General features: G+C 38.2%; 1 protein-coding gene across 2 annotated transcripts in view; it reads right to left on the bottom strand.

Annotated features, from left to right (window-relative positions):
* The window catches only part of mtor (mechanistic target of rapamycin kinase), a 110,351-nt gene that overhangs the window by 77,535 nt on the left and 14,482 nt on the right, over window positions 1-18,334 (bottom strand). The window contains exons 2-7 of one of the 2 annotated variants that reach the window (XM_048210664.1): window positions 8,672-8,817; window positions 6,438-6,546; window positions 6,012-6,244; window positions 4,908-5,108; window positions 4,674-4,808; window positions 3,796-4,071 (exon numbers count right to left, since the gene is read on the bottom strand). In XM_048210664.1, the coding sequence (XP_048066621.1) occupies window positions 3,796-4,071; window positions 4,674-4,808; window positions 4,908-5,108; window positions 6,012-6,149 (750 nt within the window). In that variant the 5' untranslated portion in view covers window positions 6,150-6,244; window positions 6,438-6,546; window positions 8,672-8,817. The remainder of the gene's footprint in view (window positions 1-3,795; window positions 4,072-4,673; window positions 4,809-4,907; window positions 5,109-6,011; window positions 6,245-6,437; window positions 6,547-8,671; window positions 8,818-18,334) is intronic. The other variant, XM_048210663.1, reaches the window with a different exon arrangement.

Below are 18,334 nucleotides of genomic sequence, written 5' to 3'. Positions count from 1 at the left end.
AAATCAAAACATTTTTGAATACGTTTTAATTGGGGGAATATTTAAATACATGCCAATTTCCAAGTGAACTGGACAATCATCCTAAGAAAGGTTTGAAAAATATGTTTTTATGAAAATTCAGAAAATCTATATGACCATTTGATTTGAGGGTACTGACTCTAGCCCATACATTTCAGCAATTATTGGCTGTTAAGACCCTAAGATATCTTGTCTGTTTTTCATCTATCATTGTCTGTGTATACTGTCTTTCTCTGTGTATAGTCATGTTTGTGTTCCAGGTGGGCGTGGTTTCCATTTACTGTTCGGGAAACACTGATTGGTCCAGCTAAGCACCTGACCTGTACTTAAGGACTGGCCCAAATGCTCAGCCTTTGCCTCGTGCCTCGTTGACTTTGTGCCATCGCCATCGTTCTTCGCTTCCATTGACTTTTGATAATACTGTTCGTTTCGTCATCGTTTGTTTGAGTGTCGTGCCAGAGACTGTGAGTGTATAAGGGGATTATTTTTTGTTTATTGTTTTGGCTGTGTCTGCCCCTGACGTTGAAACCCTTTTTTTTTTATTGTAAATAAACTTTGTATTGATTTTGATATCTCTCTGGTATTGAGACTCGCTTCCTTTGTGTTACAGCTGACCCCTAGCGGTCGTAACATGGCACACATGTAAATTTGATTATTATAGAGCCACCTAGACTCAGCACATTCTTGCAGTCTCTTGCACTCATTATATAATTGGGTTTTTGTGTTTGCGCTCTGGAGAACGCCAGAGTTTTTGTTCAGTGCTGAGTTCTGCACACTCGCGAATCCTCTCATTAACAAAGACACAATGTAAGAGATTCATAAAGCAGTGTAGACAACTTTATTGATTTTAATAGAACTTTGTGAGATTGCGAGCCGAGATGAGTGACATCTATTTAGTGATTGTAAAGGGAGCCATCTTTGCACACTTTTTGAGGCTATAATTGATTGGTTAAAAGTTTTTTTTTTTTATGCTGCTAAGAGGACCGATGGCCAATTACACACTGCAAAAATTTCGGAATTGACATCTACATATAAATATGGGATTCACTCTTGAAATTGCAATTGACATAGTAATAACTAGCATGGTACAAAAATATGGCATGTGAAAATAGATATGCACAATGTCAATGCAGACTAATAGATTAATAGAAAAATATTTGCATCAATATATTTTATATTCTATTCCAATTTGTAAAAGTAATGACTTAAAACAATCTTACATTTCTTACTGTACATTGTTATTCTTGTTGTGGTGGAGCTGTTGCTTACACATTACATCTGCACTATACTAGAGCACCCTCACTAATTTCAGATGTGCAGATTCTTAATTGTCCATCACACTGTAAAATTAAAATGTGAAGTTGTAGAAAACTTTACACTAAAGCTTAAGTAAATGATCAATTGTCTACCTGACAGTATAATTATTATTAAAATGTGAATTTTTAATAAACTTGAATCTTAAGTAGGGCTGGGTATCGAATTCGATACTCTTTAGGTACGACCGAATTGCCTCGATACTATCGTATCGAGTATTGAAAACGGTCTTGTCATTCGGTACCAAATTTCGATACCTCCGAATGGAGCCAAGGAGAGGGGGCGGAGAAATGCTGTCGCTGTCTCGTTGAGCAATGCAATAATGATTCACTGCATTGTTATTCATATCTAAATATATAAAACTATGTGCGCGAGAGAGACCCTATATGCGAGAGAGCGAGTGAATGAAAAGGATGGGTGAGAGCAGGGTGCGATTTGTGAAAAAATCAGAGGAGGGGATGTTTTGAAATGTTTTTTTTTTTTTTTTTATGAAAATTTGTTAAAAACCACAGTGGAGCTATATACTATTTTTGGCAGCTGTTACAGAAACATTTTTACAAAAAAAAAAACAGATTTAACCTTGAGATTTGAAGTATTAGATAGCTTAGATATTTGCAACACTACAATGACACTAATAATTCTTAATTTCTGATAGAAATGCAAAATCAATCGGTAGTTATTAATAGAATAACAACATACAAACCTTTATATTCAATCGCGTTTGGTCCCATTTATATTTTGATCACAGTGCAGAAACTTTAGTCCAAAAGTGCGCACATTTGGAGAAATACACATTTACATTTACCATATTTCATTAGATAGAATAAACCGTGTCGTACGCAGGGATTCATAATTACGAGGTCAGAAAATGTTGTTTGCTAGTGGGGTACGGGGGCATGCTCCCCCAAGAAAATTTAGATTTCCCTGCTGTACATATGTGCATTTTTAAGACGTTTTAAGGCCAACAATAGCTTTAAAACCATGTCAACAAATACATGCATGCACAAATTTGAGGCAGCTTTAATCGCATGTGTAGTAATTTCATGACTTAACAGAACAACGATGGTCATTGCTCATAGTTTGTTTTGCTTTTTACTTGGCGATGTTTTAAAAAAAGATTTTTAGTTTTGGTATTTTATATGCTCTGTTGGTGGTTTGTGGAGTAGCATCACCCGGGGGGGATATTTTTTTATTCCCACCGGGGATAAAAATTATTCAGCAGAGGCAGGGATACATAAACCAGAAGGGGGGAAATCCCCCCTTGATTTTTTTTGTAACCTTGGCCAGATATGTGCCTTGCCACAATTCTGTCTCTGAGCTCTTCAGGCAGTTCCTTTGACCTCATGATTCTCATTTGCTCTGACATGCACTGTGAGCTGTAAGGTCTTATATAGACAGGTGTGTGGCTTTCCTAATCAAGTCCAATCAGTATAATCAAACACAGCTGGACTAAAATGAAGGTGTAGAACCATCTCAAGGATGATCAGAAGAAATGGACAGCACCTGAGTTAAATATATGAGTGTCACAGCAAAGGGTCTGTATACTTAGGACCATGTGATACTTAAGTTTTTCTTTTTTAATAAATCTATACAGGACATTTTCAACTGCTGTCTCCTTAAAAAGCAGACATGCTACATATATATAGGGTTGGGTATCGAAGTCAAGGTATCGGTATTGGTATCGGTATCGATATCGAACATTTTTGAACGATACCCAGCCCTAATCTTAAGTTCAGGAAATGTTTAATTGTCCATCTGAGTAGTAAAATTAGAATGTATGACTTTAAATCAAGATCATTTACAACAACTGTGAACAACTAATAAATTATGATTTTTGTTGCAAAACGTAAGATTTTCACGATGCATTAATCTCAATTTTAACAATGAAAAATAATATACAGACAACGATGCATGTGCAACAACAATAACATGCACAGTTGTAATCTACTGTCTTAACATAATATAACTATCATAATATGGTTGGTTTGGTTTCTATTAATATTGAAGGCTATATGCTTAATGTGTATCTCTGTTTGACACATTTTGTATTGGGGGGTCCCTACTTCATGTCTCTATTGCCTAAGGGGTCCTTGCCCTGAAAAACTTTGAGGACCCCTGCCTTCAAAGATAAATCTGTCAGGACTCATCCTTGACCGAGATCCTGTATTGCACTGTTATCACTGACTGATCTCTGGCTCTGATCTGCTCACCTTTTTGACCTCCTCTCTCTCACTGACAACTTGGACTTGGTCATTGATTCAGTTCGGAACATTACTTATGAAATAAAGTCTAAATGTCTTATTAAATAAAAACAAAAATAAGTTTTTTTCTGTTAGAAAAAATATATATTATCTTCAATGCATATGCAAATGTAGACTAAATTGTAGACTGACCCAAAATAAAGAAAACAAATAAAAAAGGCTGCAGTTTCTTCCTCTTCACGACAGTAATAAATACAATCACCTGGTCAAAACGCTCCTCCATCAGTTCTCTGCAGTACCGGCTCTCCACAAGCGTGCTTTTAGAGGGAACAGGTGCAGCTCCAAAACTTAGGAAGCCCTGTGGTGTGCTATATCCCAGCAGCCCCAGCAGAGCATTGGACTGCTGTGGCTGCACTGACTGAAAGCTGGTGAAGGGTGTGATATGCCGTGGTTTAGTGCTGAAACCCATCAACTCCTTACAGTACTTATCATGAACCATCTGCTGCTGCGTGATCTCCTCCATCTCTTCTCTCATACGCTTCAGGAATGAAAGAACAAAAAAATAAATACAATCAAATAGTAAAATAAAAGCACTGAAGCAACAAATGATGCCAACATGAGTAAAAGATCAAACAAATGAAAGATACAAAGAAACAAAAATAAAGCAAGCAAAAAAGTATTGAAAAAAAAAAAAAAAAGTTGAACAAACAGGCAAGAAACGAACATGCAAAAAAAGAAAAAAATGGAAATGGAAAATGGAAAAAAAGATCAACCAAATGAACAACCGAAAATGACAAAAGATAACAAAGATGACAAAAGATAACAAATTTAACAAAAGAGCACAAAAAAAGAACAAGTAAAAACAAGCTAAACAAGAGAAATAACAAACGAAAGAACCAAAATAACAAAGAAAAATAAAAACAAACAGGAAAAATATTTACTATAAACGGGCAAAACAATAAGAAAAAGAACAAAAGAACCAACAGAACAGAAAAAAGAAAAGAAAAGAAAAGAAAAGAAAAGAAAAGAAAAGAAAAGAAAAGAAAAGAAAAGAAAAGAAACAGTAACCAAGCTTCACTAAGGCAGTGTAATGTGAGGTAATCATGCATCATGCAGCCCATAGCATGTGCAGTTTCATACCTCTCCCTCCATACTGCTTATTCGCACTAGTTCATTGAGAATGAGTAGAGCTCCATGCACACGGTCATCCTTATTCATGCCTTTCTCTTTAGCCAGAGTTTCATCAAAACCCTTCTCGGCTTCCTCAAATGTTTGCTGTTAAGGACAACAAAATACACAGAATGTGAGAGTGCCCATATACCCATAACATAAATGCAAACACATTTGAGAACAGTTGAAGGTGTTGATTCTGACCTTGTACCACTGTGGCTTCTGCATCTCTTTGGTCTCTCTCTGGGTGGTGAGGATCAGACAGGCTCTGAGCGCAGATACTGCACCCTCACGAATGGCCTGTTTGGAGTCCCACACAGCATAGAAAATGTTATCAAAGAACGGTTGCACCTGCTGGAAAAAGAATGTAGGTGCGCTAACAGCGAGCTCTCGCAAAACCAGCACCTGAAACAAAAACACAGTGCCAAGTGTGGTCAGTTCACTGAGAAGAGCAACGCGATCACACAGACTGAAGTATTGTTCAATAACTTTAGAGAGATTATGATATAAAGTTTTTATAGCAGCATATCCGATACATTAATTAAAATAATCCTAGGAAAAATGCTACTTTTAGTCTCCTGTATCATATTTGATACAGCAATTTCTATGGCCTCTAAATTATCAACATGATCAAAACTACTGAAAAAGTGTTGTACACAATCTGCTACATGCCTTCTATTGTCTCTTCACAATACTGGACTGAAGCAACTTAAGTTTACCCGAGTATCTATAAAAGACTAAAATCATATTAAAAAAATAAGTATCAATTATGATACTTCTAAGGAATGTTTATTTGTACATCTCTAAATAAGCATTGTATTGCATTACCTTATATGTTTTGCCCCCCACAATAAAAACTACATAGCTTTGATAATAAAACTAAGCCTTTAAGTGTCATCTTACTAAGACATTATTGGGAGACATAGAGTGACAGCTGATATTCATGTAAGTAAACAATTTATGTAAGTGGTCTGCTATACTATTATTAAGATCTAATTGATTTATATTACAATCAGAATTCAATCTTACTTTTGGCAATATAAGTATATGTAACCACACCAAATCTCCAATTTTTGCTCAGTTTGGACCTCTGAAATAAAACTGAGGATTTTTTTTTTCTTCCTTGAGTGTGAGCTTTAACACTTTTTTGTTTGTTTTGTTTTATCTACAGGTTCAATAAACTGTTCCATTAAAAAAATAGATTTCTGGAAATTATTGTCAAGGTCTACAGTGCTACAGAGTTTCAAATAGTTTGTCTGCAATTCACAGTGACTATATAATATGATGCAGTTAAGTTTTTCTACGCACCGCTGCATGCCGTCTTCCTTCATTCCTGTCTGCTCCCAGCCATTCGAGAGCTCTCTTCACCTCAAACTCCACATACTCTGCAGTGAAGGTGTCTCCCGCCATGGACAGGTGACCCATGGCCTTAGAGGCCATCTCCATGACCACTGAGTCACTGGAGGGAAGCAGGTTGCGTAGGTAGTTTGCAAATCGGCTGATACGGGTGGCATTTCCCCCCTCCACACCAATCAAACTCACTGTAGAGACAGCCATTACACAATAACAACACTTCAAACCAAGCAATGAAATGATGACAAGTCACTCTCAAAGCAAAATTTGTTTTATCTGGCATAATGGAAACATAAGGTTACATATATTTACATGTTCCATTATTTTATTAAAAATAAAAATATAAAAGGAGACAGTGATTGTCATTTGATTCATACTCACCTATGGCAAGGATACCACCTTTTTTCTCATTCACATCTGAGCTGGAAACCAACTCAAATATGTGGTGGTTCAGCTCGTCATAGAAAGTGGTGGCTTCATCTTGGCTCAGCTTGAGTAAGAAGCAAAAAGATAGGACACTAAACATGACTTTTGCCAATATTTGTATACTTTAAAGGACATACTCACATTTGGCACAGTTACGTTTTACAGTGCCCAAGCACAATTGTACCCCCTTCCCCACATGCCTGCACTCACATTGCACTTAATGATCCGGGCCTGAGCATGCATACATCATTAAGATGAAACTTCATGTTTTGAAGAAAACAGGAAGTAGCTGCTGTTCCATGCTCTAGCAGTTAGTTAGCCATCACACTACACACGTACAGTGCCTCAGCCCACCTCTTCAAGCAGGCCAGGGCACGGTTCAGCATATTGCACTCAGGACCAGTATATCACACGAGTGATCACACTAGTCAAACAAACTGAACCTTGGGTGTGCTCGGGCACAGCTCAGATCACCTAGTGTGAGTACACCCTAAGCACACCTTAAATTTTTTCGTACACGATGTGCTCAATCAAATAACTGTATGATAATATTTACTAATAAAAGGCCACACATTAAGACAATTCAAAAACATTATATTACTGTCACAGAAAAAGCACTGAACAGGCATTTAAAAAGTTGGCTTTCACTATATTGTTTGTTGTATTTACATATCACTAGTCTACAGTACACAGAAAATGAGCTCATCATTTTATTTTATTTTTTATATAATTTGTAGTTCAAAGTAGCCAAAACTCTCATATTCTGTTGCACTCTGTCCAGCCGTTTTTGAATGCAAGAACTAGGGGAGGCAATCTTTTGGAATCTCACGATTCAATTAAAAATCCATTTTTGGGGTCACGATTCGATTAAAAAACGATTTTCAATTTTGAATCTAATTTCAATTCAATATATGCATAGATTTGATTTTAGATTTTATCCCAAACTTGTTTTTGAATTTTATTTAAATTTATGGTCCTTGAAGCCCTCATTATAAGAAAACCTGTGCCCCCAATTGATTGATATTAAATACAACTCATGGGTGTAATTAAAGTTTTGTTGAATTATTATTTTTCAATCTCATGTTATTGTGTTACTTCAATCATTTTATAATATCTAAATATTATAAATTATTTTATTTCCTGCCTTTTAATTTTGTTAGATATTGGTATATTGGTACTAGTTATATTGTTTATATTTGTTCCCCTGGTACAGTTTTGCCATGTCTGTTTATTATTCCATTGTTTTAAGGGGCTTGTCTTGCTTTTTTGGGATATCTGACAACCATTCACCTGGAGCTTGAATGAAGATAGGGAAAGAGTGAGTAGGAGAACAACAGTATGCAAACTGAACAGCAGCTACTGTTAGTAGAGTTATTTAATAAAGTAGTTTAGATTATAATAACTTGTAACCGCATTATTATTTTACTCTAGCCCAGCGGCTCAGCCATTCATCTTTTGCATCATTAAAATGGTTTATGTGAGGTGAGCATGAAGTTGAGAGACGTATAGAATCAAATGAAGTGATTATCAGCTGGTCGATCCAATCAGTGGTCAATCACTTAGAGTTAGAAAAATATAATATGTGCCATTACATTCTCATTATTTAGTTACTTAGCCTTTAGATTTAGATACACATTATGTGTGGTATCTGTCAGGACTTAGTAAGCAATAAAGCAAACAAGACAGGAGTAGTGACAAACACATCCACACTTCATATCCAGAACAGCACATGAGATCAATAACATAGTCCTTCAGCCACTTGGCTTACAGAAATCACATGATTTAGGCCTAACAGTATGAGTGTATATGTGTAGTTTGCAGTGTTCTCAGCCAGAGTTGTTGGTGTGCAAGGAAATGCAATGAGACAGGAAGCATTCCATGTCTTTCCATCACTAAGAATGTATGTACCCAGTTTTTTGGTAAATGTGAGAGGATCAATAAACTTTCTCTATCCCTTACGAACATGCAAGGGGTTCCGTACCCTCACTTTATCCCCCTCTTGGAAACAAGGAGTGCAAGCTCCCCACTTAGCATCAGTGTACTTTTACATTTTGTGTTGCAGCCAAAACATAATCCTTCAGCGCAAAGTCATGTCCGTTGACGGGTACACAGGAGAAAATGGCAAAATAAACAGCCTTGTGTGCATTTGCCTGCCATTGAAGAGCTGCATGTGGAGTGGCATGATATACCTGCAAGAAGTCAGTTACCACAGGTTTTCATGGCTGATGTTGCTGGATGGCCATTTGGACCATGTATTTGAGCACAGAGTTGAACCTCTTTACAGCATTAGGTGACGGGTAGTAGAGAGAGGAATGATGGTGATGAATGTTCCTTTCTTTCAGAAAAACAGAGAAAGCAGCAGACGTATCAGTAACTATAGTCAATGGACTGCCATGGTGGCTGAAGACTGAAGACAGAAACATAACCACAGAATCCGTGAGAGAATCATTCAAACTACAAGAGGATCTGCATACTGTAAGTGTTTTTGTGTTGTTTGTAGTTTGATTTTAGTGCTGTGTAGTTGCTAGAAAGTTTGTTTACTGTGTTCGCGTGGCAAATCGCATTTGTTCTCGTTTCGCTCTGAGTCAGTAAGGCGTGGCCAAAGCCAGCTTTAGTATTTAACCCTCTGGAGTCTGAGGCTGATTTGGGGCCTGGAGAAGTTTTGACATGCCCTGACATTTGTGCTTTTTTCAGTTGTTCATAAACATATAAATGACAAAAGTGTCATTACACTGTATTCAGCACAAACTAGGCTACACTAATATATGAGGAACATGCATGTACATGTTTGTGTTTTTGAAGGAATAATGTTTATGCGTGGTTACTGAAAAAACAAAAAACTTAAGTCACTGAAATAAGGCCAAAAAATGTATAGTAAATCTGTGTTTACAATACTTTAGGGTATTGGAGGTTGTAAACTAGATTTTTAGCTTCAAGATTATGTAAAAATGATGCTCCTTCATATAAAACAATATATTGATTTAGTTTTTGTAAGACACTTTTTGCCAAGAAACACAGTATGCGTGGAGGCGTGAATCACCACTGAATAATGGGCCATTCTCACCTGAGAAGACAAAAGAATTGGATAGTAATGAGCTGAAATGACTTGCATATTAATGAGGCATTTCAGTCAGGTAGGCTGTGAAAAAAACCTTCTGTGATGTCTCAAGCTCATCATGATATATGAAACATACAGAAAAATATTATTACAATATAAAGTAATGGTTTTATATTATACTTTAAAATATAATGTATTTCTGTGATGCAAAGAGTCTGAATATAGGCTTTCAGTTTAAAAGCATGCACATTTGGAGAAATATTGGATTCTCATATGCTTATGTCAATTTTCTATACAGAGGAGTTATATTTATTTAATATTCATTGTCATTACTATGAGCGCTGGTGTTTTCAATTCATCCTTGAAGTCGGAGGGCGCTCTCTGTGCAATTTTAGTCCACAAATTCATCTAAAAGAAGAAGAGGCTATTCCATGAATGGAGTTTCCAATTCATACTGCAGCCGGAGGGTGCTAAAGAAACAAAAACTCATCTAAAATTCATCTATAGAAGAAAAGAAAACAGGAACTAACTGCATGTCTTCTAGAGCTCGCTAACCATGACTTTTACATCCAGATAAACACTTTTTAAGACAATAAATACACGATTGAGACGATGAATGCATGTATTGCCTCTAAATTTGCGTCTGAATAGCGCTCCCTCCGTGGGCGTGGCCGCATTAGCGGATAATGAGCTGAATCATGGACTTCTGACATGGCTCTCTTTTCATACAGATTACATAAACACAGAAGGTTAGTTTTTAATTTGACTTACATGATTTAAAACCTGACATCTTAACGTTTTTTTAGACATAAGTTTAATTTTTCTGTGATTAGTATTCACTAAGTTACAGTTCATTTTCTGAGAACTATCAGATTGGACTTCGTTCAGAGGGAGAGGAGAAATCATGCATCATGTTAGTTTTCTTTATTTTACAAAAAGCACAACATTGTGTTTCTGAGTGTATACAAATAAAAGAAGATATTCTATAGTTTCAATTGATATATTACTTATGTCTCTATGACAAAAAATGACAGAGTATTTTAAGTCTGTTTTGCTGCAATGTGAAAAAAAAACCCTGCAAAACGCACCGGCGCGTTTTCAGACCTCAGAGTGTTAACACTCTGAGGTATCGCCGGCGATACCACCGCAGTTTTTTCTTACCAGTGTGAAAGAGACTCAAAATACTCCGTCAATTGTGTACACTCAGAGTAAAAACAAAATGTTGTGCTTTTTGTAAAATAAAGAAAACATGATGCGTGATCTCTCGTCTCCCTCTGAAGGAAGTCCAATCTGATAGTTCTCAGAAAATGAACTGTAACTTAGTGAATACTAATGACAAAAAATTAGACTTATGTCTAAAGAAACGTTGAAATGTCAGGTTTTAAATCGTGTAAGTCAAATCGAAAACAAAAATTCTCTGTTTATGTAATCTGTATGAAAAGAGAGCCATGTTAGAAGTCCGTGATTCAGCTCATTATCCGCTAATGCGGCCACTATGGAGATAGGATTGTAGCAATATTCCAAATAAATAGATTATGATCCACAAATAAATGTAAATGTATTCACAAAAAATAATCATATACACAAATGAATAAAATGAGATCCACAAATATTATGTTAGGAGTTTCAAAAAAATTAATTTAAATCACAAATAAATAAAATGAGATTTGCTAATAAAAAACATATTCACAAATATGTTTTTATGTCACAAGCACAACACTGCCTGCATTTATTTGTGAATCACCACCTGTGCATTTGTGAATTGCTTTCTGTGCATTTGTGGATCACCGCACGCATTTGTGGATCTCTTCCTGCGCATTTGTGAATCACCTCACGCATTTGTGGATTCTGAAACAATTCTAGCGTCAGGATCTCAGACAAATCCACAAATAGGTCGACTCCACCCACCGACTACTCAAGCCAATCAGATAACGGCCACGTGGCGCTGACCAATCGCAGCACACTCTCGCTACAACCAGTCACGTTTTGCTTTACAATCGGGGGCGGGAACAGACTCTGAAAGGAGCTCCTTGCTGCTAATGCTATTCCACCATGGGTGTTTCATTCGAATTGACCTGAAGTGCTGTTTGTGTGATTAATCTTTTAATTTGTTTTGTACATATTTTTGTGGGTGTAATTATATATAAGGTCTGCATTATTCGTTTTACAAAAAGAGTGCTCTTATTTTGACGGGTATTATGGTCTGAGTGTTACTGATCACTGCATTAATGAACAAGTGTGTTGTGCATATTACGGTTCATCAGAGTTTTCTTACGGATAGAAAGTTTAACAGTTTGTTAAGCAACCCTTAAGCTCTTACAGTGATTATGTGGAGTTAAAAACGGACATTTCAAGGTAGCTAATGTACAATAAAACTTCATGAAACTCATCAGTAAAGTTTCAGCCATCATTCAGATGGGGATGATTTTTGGAGATTATTATATTGCCATCAGGATCAGTGAATCGGGATAGAGGCTATGTACGAATAATGATCATTCACAGATCCCCAGCTACACCTCTACCTGACGCGAGCGACGCGGCACGGTGCGATGCAGTAGAAGGCATTAATCATTACATTACATAATTACTGTTCATGTAAATGCAGCTATACTGTCTACAAGCAGCATGGTGAGAAACGACAAGTCAGTGGCAGTAAACGCATGTCCCGCTCTATAATACCACACTTGCACAATATCATATTATACCAAATATGAATCAGCGATGTACCAGTACGGGCATCACTGCAGCTATGGTTTTGGATAAAACGAGATTGTAATGCTGAAAATTAAATTTTATGTATTTATTTTGGATGTTGTAGGCTAAATAACTTTTGCAATAAAAAACTATCATCAAGTCTGATTCATCTGAAATTTTTGGGCAATCAAGTGTTTGACTGCTGGACATTCATTCAGTAACCTGTCACATTTAAAAAAAGTTTTCTCTACAAACAATGGTAATGGTAAAACGTTTAATTAATGTTTAAAATATTATTTAAGGGCCTGTTCATGTTTAATAGCTGGTTTGCTGCTCGTCAATGTTTGATAAACTGAAATGCTGTTGCTATGTGACGACAGTTTAATCTATTTTGCAAACTCGCATGTTTATCACAAGGTTAAATCCAGTTAGATAAGTTAATAGAGCTATTCACTTAATTATAATTAAGTTATTATTATTGAGGCTTTCTGTTCAATCTTGAATAACATGATGATTTATAACACATTTGTGGATTTGTCTGAGATCCTGATGCTAGAACTGTTTCAGAATCCACAAATGCGTGAGGTGATTCACAAATGCACAGGAAGAGATCCACAAATGCGCAGAAAGCAATTCACAAATGCACAGGTGGTGATTCACAAATAAATGCAGGCAGAGTTGTGCTTGTGATATAAAAACATATTTGTGAATATGTTTTTTATTAGCAAATCTCATTTTATTTATTTGTGAATTAAATTCATTTTTTTGAAACTCCTAACATAATATTTGTGGATCTCATTCTATTCATTTGTGTATATGATTATTTTTTTGTGAATATCTTTACATTTATTTGTGGATCATAATCTATTTATTTGGAATATTGCTACAATCCTATCTCCATAGGCCGGAGAGAGCGCTATTCAGAGGCAAATACTGAGGCAATGCATGCATACATCATCTCAATCGTGCATTTATTGTCTTGAAAAGTGTTTTGAATAGCCATAGTTAGCGATCTCTGGCCTCTGTTAGTTCCTGGATGGTCACATGGTGTCTGTTCTTCTTTAGGAGGTATTTGTGAACTAAGGTGCACAGAGCGCCCTCCGGCTGCAAGTATGAATTGAAAACACAGTATCCAGCGCTCATAGTGATGACAGTAAATATTGAATAAATATTACTCCTCTGTATAGAAAATTGATATAAACATATCAGAATCCATCAATATTTATCCAAATGTGCATGCTTTTAAGCATATTAAGAAATTACGGTCAATATAAGAGTTTAAGAGTCAAAATGTGAAGCTTGAGTTTGTCAACTGCACATTAACATTTAGGCTATATGATATAACAAATATATTAGCCTATATGAAATGCCACAGAGGTAGGAATGTTCAGACGCTTTGCATCACAGAAATACATTATATTTTAAAGTATATTAAAATAGAAAACCATTATTTGGTTAGAGAATTGACTTCTTTTAAAAACATTATAATGGCAATGTGTTCAATATTTTGACTGGTACTGTAAAAGCATAGGCCTATACAAAATTTTCTTCACATGATGTGCAATAATGCGTGCATGCATGAGATCACAAAAATCACGTTTTTTTGTTAAAGAACACAGATTTAATATATATATTTTTTGGCTTTATTTCAGTGACTTAAGTTTTTGGTTTTTTCAATAACCACGCATAAACGTTATTCCTTCAAAAACACAAACATGTACATACATGTTCCTCACATATTATGGTAGCCTAGTTTGTGCTGAATACAGTGTAATGACACTTTTGTCATTAATATGTTTATGAACAACTGAAAAAAGCTTCTCCAGGGCCCCAAAAATCCTCAGACCCCTGAGGGTTAAACAGTTGTAATTTAGCATTCATTAGAGAGAATCATTCAAGCTACAAGAGGATCTGCATACTGTAAGTGTTTTTGTGTTGTTTCTAGTTTGATTTTAGTGCTGTGTATTTGCTATGAAGTTTGTTTACTGGCAAGTTTGGCAGCCCTTGTGTGAAGCCCTCCTCGTGTGAAGATCGAAGAGTGTAAAGACCAGCGACTCTACCTGTGCGACTCTACCTGTGCGACTCTACCTGTGCGACTCTACCTGTGCGACTCTACCTGTGCGACTCTACCTGTGCGACTCTACCTGTGCGACTCTACCTGTGCGACTCTACCTGTGCGACTCTACCTGTGCGACTCTACCTGTGCGACTCTACCGAGCAAGGACACCGACTAGGCACTTGAGTATTGCTCTTTTCTTTTTCCTTCTTTGCTTCCTCTTTATACAGTGTGTTCTTGTCTGTCTGTCTTTTGACCCGTTTTAGATATGTGCTTCCAAATTCCCACTATTACTAACACTCGTAAATCGCGTGCTACACGTTGGAGGCAGTACAACCATAACAACCTTTGTATTTTACCCATGTCATCTAGTTCATTATTTTCTATTTCTATTGGGCTCTGGAATTGTCAAAGCAGACTTCATTACAGCTATTGCTACTTATTCAGGTCTCCATCTCATGGCTCTGACTGAGACATGGATCAAAACCAGAGGACACTGCCACACCAGCAGCCCTCTCCACTAATTTCACTTTCTCTCACACCTCACGCCAGATTGGGAGGGGTGGTGGTAATGGTTTGCTTATGTCCAGTGAATGGAAGTTCAATCCTTTACCATCTCTCTGTGACAATGGCTCATTTGAATCACATGCAATTACCAACACCTACCCTACTAAAATCCATGTTGTAGTTGTTTATCGTCTCCCAGGTCAGCTAGGTAACTTCTTGAAGGAGTTGGATGTGTTACTCTCATCCTTCCCTGAGGATGGTACTCCTCTGCTAGTACTTGGAGATTTCAACATCCATCTAGACAAACCTCAGGCTGCTGACTTCCACACTCTGCTTGCCTCATTTGATCTCAAGCGAGTGGCTACCTCACCTACCCACAAATCAGGTAACCAATTGGACCTCATCTACACACACTGTGGCTCCACCGACAATACACTGGTTACTCCACTACACACCTCAGACCACTTTCTCATCACTTTTAATCTCAACCTGACCCCTAACTCAACACACACTCCATCACATGTTACTTTTCGGCGAAACCTACGCTCCCTCTCACCATCCCACCTATCCTCTTTGGTCTCCTCCACACTTCCTCCCCCTAACCAGTTCTCATCACTGGACACTAACAATGCTACTGACACTCTTTGCACCACTCTAACATCTTGCTTAGATGACTTCTGCCCCCTTTTAACCAGACCAGCCAGCGCCACCCCCTCTGCCCCCTGGCTCTCTGATGCTCTCTGTGAGCATCGGTCTAGACTCAGGGCTGCAGAGAGGAAGTGGCGCAAATCTAAAGATCCTACTGCCCTTAGCTTATATCAGTCACTCCTTTCTTCTTTCTCTACTAATGTCTCCAATGCTAAAACCACATTCTATCACACTAAAATTAACAATTCAACTGATTCCCGCACACTTTTCAAAACCTTCTCTTCTTTGCCCTCCTCCTCTCCCTCCCACGTCAGCTCTTACAGCTGATGACTTTGCCACATTTTTCAAACATAAAATAACAACCATCAGAGACCAATTCTCCACACTACACACTGACAATGACATCTTAACGGAAAACACGCAAATTCTCCCCTCCTTCCCCATGCTCTCTGAGGCAGATGTTTCAAAACTCATCCTTTCCAATCACCCTACTACCTGTCCACTAGACCCTATCCCCACTCATCTTCTTCAGGCCATCACCTCCTCAATTGTACCTGCACTCAATCATATTATCAATTCTTCCCTTTACACCGAAACATTTCCCACAGCTTTTAAGCAGGCTAGGACTACCCCACTGCTTAAAAAACCCACTCTGAATCCAGCACTTTTAGAAAACTACAGACCAGTATCCCTTCTTCCTTTCATTGCTAAGACACTTGAGAGAGTTGTGTTCAACATTGGCTAGCATTGGCTTCCTGTTAAACATCGTATAGATTTTAAAATCTTGCTAATTACTTACAAAGCACTAAATGGTTTAGCCCCCCAGTACCTAAGTGAGCTCTTAATACATTATAGTCCTTCACGTTTATTGCGATCTCAGAATTCAGGCCAGCTGATAATACCTAGAATATCAAAATCAACTGCAGGCGGTAGATCCTTCTCCTATTTGGCACCTAAACTCTGGAACAATCTTCCTAGCATTGTTTGGGATGCAGACACACTCTGTCAGTTTAAATCTAGACTAAAAACACATCTCTTTAACCTGGCATACACATAACACATTATCAATTTATATTTTCAAATCCGTTAAAGGATTATTAGGCTGCATAAATTAGGTCAGCCGGAACCGGGAACACTTCCTATAACACCAGATGTACTCGTTACATCTGAAAAAGAATGGCATCTATGCTAATATTAGTCTTTCTGTTTATCCTGAGGTTTACCGTAGACAACCGGATCTGGGCCGTATCCAGCTGAGACCAAGGATCTGCGCCTTGACACGACCACAACGCAGCCCTGAAGTATCAGCAGAGATCGAGTCAACTGGATCATCCATTGTGAAGGCCTCATCGACACGACAGCCAGTAGCACAGTTCCTCAACAGACCGTCCGTACCGGCGTGATGAATACGATCCTCAACTGGACACGACCACAACGCAGCCCTGAAGTATCAGCAGAGATCGAGTCAACTAGATCATCCATTGTGAAGGCCTCATCGACACGACAGCCAGTAGCACAGTTCCTCAACAAACCGCCCATACCGGCGTGATGAATACGATCCTCAACTGGATGGAACTGAAATAAATACTTTGATTGTTGCGATCCTATCAGATTTATGATAGCAACCTGATTGTAACAAAGCACTGTTCGCCAGAGGAGAACTGGCCCCCCGACTAAGCCTGGTTTCTCCCAAGGTTTTTTTTTTTCTCCATTTTAACACCTATTTGCCACTTGTTTGCCACCTGATGGAGTTTGGGTTCCTTGCCGCTATTGCCTTTGGCTTGCTTAGTTGGGGACACTCGACATTTGATATTCAATAGTATTCTTGACATTTATTCAACAGTGCTTCTGATCTGCCTGCATTGACACTATTATTTAAGAGCTGCTGTGCAGCCAAATTATGTACCAGCTATCAATGTAAAGCTGCTTTGACACAATCTGCATTGTAAAAAGCGCTATATAAATAAAGGTGACTTGACTTGACTTCAACCAACTGTCTACTTTCCTCACACAGAACAACCTCCTTGACAACCACCAGTCTGGTTTCAAGAGTGGCCACTCAACTGAGACTGCCTTGCTCTCAGTCACTGAAGCCCTGAGACTGGCATGAGCGACTTCAAAATCATCAGTACTCATCTTGATGGATATGTCTGCTGCTTTTGACACAGTTAACCACCAGATCCTCCTGTCAACACTCATGTCAAAGGGCATCTCGGGAACCGCACTCCAGTGGTTCGAGTCTTACCTCTCAGGTAGGTCCTTCAGGCTATCTTGGAGAGGTGAGGTGTCCAAGTCACATCATCTTGCTACTGGGGTACCTCAGGGCTCCGTGCTTGGACCACTTCTCTTCTCCATCTACATGTCATCAGTAAGTTCTGTCATTCAGAGGATCATGGTTTTTCCTATCACTGTTATGCTGATGACGCACAACTCTACCTCTCATTCCAGCCAGATGATCCGACGGTTGCTGGTCGCATCGCAGTCTGCCTGACAGCCATTTCTGCCTGGATGAAGGACCAGGCAGAAATGGCTGGTCCTTCATCTCAACCTTGCAAAAACAGAACTGCTTGTGGTCGGTGCCAACCCAACACTTCATCATAACCTTTCAATTCAACGCACGTCACTCCTCTCTTCATCAGTCTGCAATGGCTGCCAGTAGCTGCTCGCATCCAATTCAAGGCTCTGATGTTTGCCTACAGAATGACTGCTGGCTCTGCACCGCCATACCTTAACTCACTACTTCAGACTTATGCTTAAAGGCGCCTTGTAGTGCCATCACAAAGGGGCACAAAATCGCTCTCACAGACCTTCTCCGGGTCTGTTCCTGGATGGTGGAATGACCTGCCAAGCTCTATCCGAGCAGCTGAATCTTTAGCTATTTTCAAAAAA

The sequence above is a fragment of the Megalobrama amblycephala genome, linkage group LG12 (assembly GCF_018812025.1).
Source record: "Megalobrama amblycephala isolate DHTTF-2021 linkage group LG12, ASM1881202v1, whole genome shotgun sequence".
NCBI classification, from domain to species: domain Eukaryota; kingdom Metazoa; phylum Chordata; class Actinopteri; order Cypriniformes; family Xenocyprididae; genus Megalobrama; species Megalobrama amblycephala.
The sequence above is the reverse complement of the archived record's forward strand: the minus strand, read 5'-3'. Positions and strand labels throughout refer to the sequence as shown.